A 5542-nucleotide genomic window follows, 5' to 3' on the forward strand; every position below is an offset into this window, starting at 1 on the left:
TGATCCAAATTCATGTCCAGCAATGTGTATGTAAATCCTGCAGGAAAAGCAGCGCGTGCAGAAATCCGGGACAAGTATGTCAACCTGCTGAAAAGCGGTTTCCCATAAAAACCCTGGAACTTACCTAACATAAGCCATAGAAGGTGCATTGCGACAAGATTTTAAAAACGTAGTTCAGAGGTAAACTTTCCTTTTCCGTCTGGTTTTATCCGGTTTTATGTGGCAGTGATGTTTCTTCTTCAGTCTCTCCAGACTCACTGCGTGCCGTCTAGCAGCGGTTCAGTAGTTAACTGCGCAGCAACTTACTGATAAGGGGGCTGGGCAGAGGGGAGGAAGTGAGCTGGGAGGCAGTGAAGGAATGACGACGATGTTCCAACGTGCCATCTTGTGGACAAACATATTTCAGCCATGTCATGCAATATTTTATCTAAAGTTTAAAAAATATTTCACACATATCTGTGTAATGTGCTGTATATAATGCTAATAATAAAATAGCCATGAGTTTTAAATCCATATGTTACTATCTCTGTTTATTATCAGCATATTACTTCTGTCACAAATATCTGTCTACTCATATTTTCATTTTGTCATAATTGTCACCTCAAATACCAAAGAAAAACATGAATATTTAGTAAGGCACTATATTCACACATGCACACAACTGCAACATACATTCTCACTGTGTTAGTTTGTTCATTGCCAGTTTCACTGAGCAAAGAAGACAGGAAGAGCTTGAGGCAATCAGAATGCAGGAAACCATTACATTTTAGGGGAGGATATTACTCAGTCCAAGCCAACCTGTTCAAGTTGCAAATAACAGAAGGGATATTTTTAAAGGGGAGCTTTTACACCTTATATTTTTATGTGACTAATATGCGACAGTTAGTGCTGCTCCCTTTTCCTCCCCCTCCCATATACTGAGAAGTCAGGTGAAGAAGCAGCTGCAGAGACTGAATCGGAACAAGGCCGCTGGCCCAGATGGTGGATTTTGCAGCACTTCCTCATTAGCCTTTTCTTGACCCGAGAGAACGTTCCATTGAGACATCCTGCCTTGTTCCAGCACCAAGGAAAACTCACCTATGGGTCATTAATGACTGTAGACTTGTTGTCCTGGCATCCCACATCCTGAAGGTCCTGGAGAGGTTCCTGTTGGTCCACCTGAGTGGTTTGTGAGACCGAAGTACTATGTGCCGATTGTGGTGCAAAGGATTTTACATAATATCAAGATTATAGATAACCTTAAGAATCCTCTTCAAGAGACTCTGTGGTCTGAATCTTTTTCAAATTCAGTGCAACACAGACCACTACAGGAGACCAGATAGTATGGTAGGTTAATAGGTTTTCTTTTGCATTGACATTTTCTGATGCGTTTTAGCTGGAGGCAAATGTTACTCCACAATGTGCTGAGGCAAGAAGCGCTTAGAAACAGAGAGTCAAAGACTGCAAAATTAATCAAATTTATTGTGCACAGAGCTGATCACATGTGATTACAGTAATGCTCTAAAACATTAGCATTACTTCAACCGTGTATTGCCATTTCATAAAGATGTATACTTCCTGAGCTACTGTTTGTACAGAGAGCAACGTAGCTACTGCTCAACTATGCAGTGCAAACTTCTTTTACACGATAAAAGAGTAACTTGCTAGTGAGAAGAAGCTGGGATCCTCTCTTGGCTTACAGACGTTTCTGCCTCGGACTTTGAAAGGGATGGTGAAGAATTACTTCCTCTCCTTCATCTCAATGGACAGCTCTATCTGCTTCTTCACTGACTTGGATAATGAACATCTCTGCGACCCGCTGAAGTCTAGGGAGCCGTCAGACTGCTGGGATTCTTGCTCCGGGTCGGAGCTCTGATCACTCTGGCCCTCTGTGGCTTCTCTTTCCATCATGAAGACAGTTTGAAGTTGGTGGCGGCTTGGGCTCTTGGCCCGTCTGCTGCGGTACACAGAGCTCGGCAGCGGCGTAGCCTTGAAGCCCTGTCTCTCCTCTCTCCGACCAAAGTTTCCCAGCTCTGCAGCTATCCTGGCTTCCCTCTTTTTCCTCTCCCTTTCCAAGAATTGGAAAGGCTCCTGGCTCCTTCCAGGGCTGCTGTTGTTGCAGCCACCTCTGGGGCGACGGTTGATGACTTCGTAGAGAGGCAGGTGGATGTGAGCCGGTGCAGGCGAAGCTCTGAACTTCTTCTGGCATTCTCTCAGCTCCTCCAGCTCTCGCCTCAGCAGCGTGTTCTCCAGCTCGACCTCGGAACGCGTCCGCACCCTGTGCCTCTTCCTCTCCTCTTCTCTCAGCATCATCTGGAAGGGTTTGGGGATGGTAACTTTGGAGCCGGACTGAGCTCTGCCACCGGTTTGATGGGACAATCTTCCCTGTGGTTTGGGACAAGAGGCTTTCGGCTGAAACCTGAAGCTCTTCTTTGCCATCATGTGTTCGGGACTATGCATCATTTTTCTGGATGAAAATACAAGAGAATACTTTTTGACACTGGTTCAACTCAAGTAGAACAAAATATTGGAGTTGGAGACTTGCAACCCAGACTAGAAGGACTGACAAACCACCTTAGCAAGATAATTATTAAGGACAACACAGACAGCCTGAGGAATAGTTTATTTTAATAGTTATATCTTCAAGCAGTTCTGTCAAGAATAACAATCTGAACCTTTCAGTGAAACCTGACTTTCAGGACCAACCTCTGAAGGGTTTGCTGCTGGTTGGAAGTCCAGCTCAGTTCTCCTAGGAAATCCTCTCCGCTGAGTTCTGATTGGTCAGAGCCGCTGGATGTGTCACGAAAGTCCAGCTCCTCCTGGGAATTAATTCTCTGCAGCCTCCTGGTGGGGCCGCTGCCAAAGAAGGTGCCATTACCCTTCCTGTCATGAAAACATTTACAAGTCCGAGTTATTGTACGCTTGACTTGCATTTATTTGCTTAAATTCAATGACATCCAAGAGAGCCATTATTGTTAATTTTATTTAGTACTTTTTTCTATGTTGTCAATTTACAATGACACAGCGCTGAATGTAGCAAGGATTTTATGGGACAGACGAACACAAAGCAGTGCATATTTGTGTACGTGTGAGGTATTTTAACCACATGACAATAGTAGAGATGCACCAGGTATCGGGGACAATGTGAACGATTCATAAGGGCAGATTTATTCAATCTAATTCCATCAGTGTTCTGAGTAATGTCATACTTTATATTTATTGTATTGGCTATTCTCCTAACTTCACTGACTGAGCAAATTAAAGATGTGTTGTATTTACATTTGACCAAGCTTGTGAAGGTATCGGTGTATCCAAGTGTGAGGTACTGTCCAAGAGTTTTCAATAAATTTGTAATTCAGAACATCTGTGTCTGCAGATGAACCGACTCAGTCTTGACCCGACCAGCAGATCCTGATCGTCAAATTCAAAGATTTGAACATTTGGGCTAACTTCAGCTTTGCTGTTGACAAGTTGTTCTGCCAAACCTTTGGATTTTTGCAGCGCCACCAGAGGAAATTCACATGATTTCCCATTATCAGCAATGTATTGCAAATGCCCATTCCTTGAAAATGGGTACATTTGACTAAAATGATATCTAGAATCAAAATCAGTCTGATTCAAGATAAAAATTAAAGTCAAGATTTAGATGGCATCTAAATCTACCACATCTGAATAGGTTTATGGTTGTGTCTTAATGTATCAAATATTTTCTTCAAAGTTTTCATCAAATATGCACAAAGGAACAGCTGAACATTTCTGACCGGAACATTTGCTTCTCCTCACTGTTTCTCCCTCTCCCCAGAACGTCGTCATCCTCCCTTCCTCCATGTCTGTCCTGCCCCTGGCTGATGTACATCCTCTCCAGGTCGGCCATGTTTCTCAGGTGGGCGCTCTTCAGCTCCTCCAGCCTCCTGTAGTACTCCTGGTTGGAGAAGAAAACACGCTCCTCCCGCTGCAGGCCGTAGATTTCCAGCGACAGAGAGCTGCGGACGCCTCGACCGCCGCTTCCGTCCTCGCTGCACTCCGAGTCCTGATCGTTCTCCTGGAGGGTCGGATGTACAGTCAGTGCGTGTCGAACACTGAGGATGCATTTCGCATTATTAGAGAAACAAACCTTCAGATGGTCCTAGTGTAAGCTGATGTTACGCAAAATAGGAAAACTTTATTTTCATGGGTAACTCCAGGCGGTCTCAAGGACCGGTCTCCTGCAACTTTTAGATCCGTCTCTACTTCAACACACCTGAGTCAAATAATGAGGTTGTTAGGTGATTCAGCTATTGGATCCAGGTGTGTTGGACCAGGGAGACATCTAAGAGTTGCAGGACACCGGCCCTCCAGGACCAGGATTGCCCACTCCTACTTGGCTAAAGCCAATTTCAAATTTTATTAATGCTGTTTTTTTTTTTTTTTTTTTTTTTTTAAGGATTATAACACATTGTGCTGAAGTGATGTAAACATAAAAAGTGCACTGAAGTTTATGCTTCTTTTTTTTTTATTAATTTGCTTATACCCCAAAAACTGAGAAATATTAGTTTTCATTCATTTACAGAAAGGAAAAATGTGTTGTTTTCCTGTGTTTGGAATGCCATTACCAGCTATAGCTGATCACTAGTCAAAATTGGCAGATTTAATCTGTAAAAATACATTTTGTTTCAACTCTCTTCGGTGGTTGTTGTGTATTTTGCAGCATAGATATATATTAGATATATTAGATTTTTAGTACTGAATCACCTTTTTGTAGCTGAGATATTAAAATATAGTGAACTAAATAAGATTATTTGTATTATTTCTGTGAATAAAACAAATCAGCATAAGATATTAGTCTATTAAAAGTTGCAGATGATTATACTGCAACTTGATTTCCATTTGCGTCTACAAAAAAATTCCTCCCTATTTTACTGAAAAAGTGTAATGCCAAAGCACACAATAGTGGAAATGCCCATTGTTTGAAAGCAGTTACATTTTACTAAAGTGATGTTTACTGTCTGCATGTAATCTGTATCTTTTTCTCAACTTAAGTCATGTTTATTTGTAAAGCCCATTTCAGCAACTATGCATTTCAATGTGGTTTATATAATAAAACATCATACAGTCTTCAACCACGAAACAAGCAATAAACATTACATTTTGACAAACGTCATAATCAAAATCATCAAACAAATCTATTTCGATGTGCAATGTAAATTACTTGCGTTTTTGAAAAAGTGCCTGTTGGTAATAACTGCACAGTTCTGTTATAGTCTTGTATTATTATCATTATTATTATTAATCTTGTTTTTTTTATTGCTTTTAATACTTTGAGAATCTTTTGTGTGAACCTTTATATCCGTTTCTGCTGTTAATTTTGCAGGACAAGAGAGAGGCTGTTTCTTTTCTGCTTTAAATCGGTCTGCAGTGCTTCAGCTGAAAAATGCTAAATGGAAGAAAAAAGGTTGTGATTTTAAATGAGGATAATTACCATCAGAGCCACAGTGGGCATAAAGCCTCACCTCACTAATGCAGTCCTCATCCTTCTCAAAGTAAATTTCTCTCTGCTCCCCGTACAAAGCCATCAGCTCATTGT

General features: G+C 41.4%; 1 protein-coding gene across 1 annotated transcript; it reads right to left on the reverse strand.

The window, feature by feature from the left end:
- Positions 1-1441: 1441 nt before the first annotated feature.
- Positions 1442-4224, reverse strand: LOC106913784 (uncharacterized). The gene is made up of 4 exons (XM_014980243.2): positions 4094-4224; positions 3741-4021; positions 2686-2862; positions 1442-2446 (listed from the first exon to the last, which is right to left on the reverse strand). Exons 2-4 carry the CDS (start codon positions 3851-3853, stop codon positions 1720-1722), a joined length of 1017 nt encoding a protein of 338 aa, XP_014835729.2. The 5' UTR covers positions 3854-4021; positions 4094-4224; the 3' UTR covers positions 1442-1719.
- Between the last annotated feature and the right edge of the window lie 1318 nt (positions 4225-5542).

Source organism: Poecilia mexicana, unplaced genomic scaffold (genome assembly GCF_051168715.1).
Source record: "Poecilia mexicana isolate PSO_F unplaced genomic scaffold, ASM5116871v1 scaffold_15, whole genome shotgun sequence".
Lineage (NCBI taxonomy): Eukaryota > Metazoa > Chordata > Actinopteri > Cyprinodontiformes > Poeciliidae > Poecilia > Poecilia mexicana.

Coding starts and splice junctions, on each gene's coding strand:
- LOC106913784 (XM_014980243.2), bottom strand. CDS start 3,853: ATGGCCGACCTGGAGAGGATGTACATCAGCCAGGGGCAGGACAGACAT. Junction 2,863..3,740: donor GAGGAGAAGCAAATGTTCCG/GTCAGAAATGTT, acceptor TTTTCATGACAG/GAAGGGTAATGGCACCTTCT. Junction 2,447..2,685: donor CAGCAGCAAACCCTTCAGAG/GTTGGTCCTGAA, acceptor ATTTTCATCCAG/AAAAATGATGCATAGTCCCG.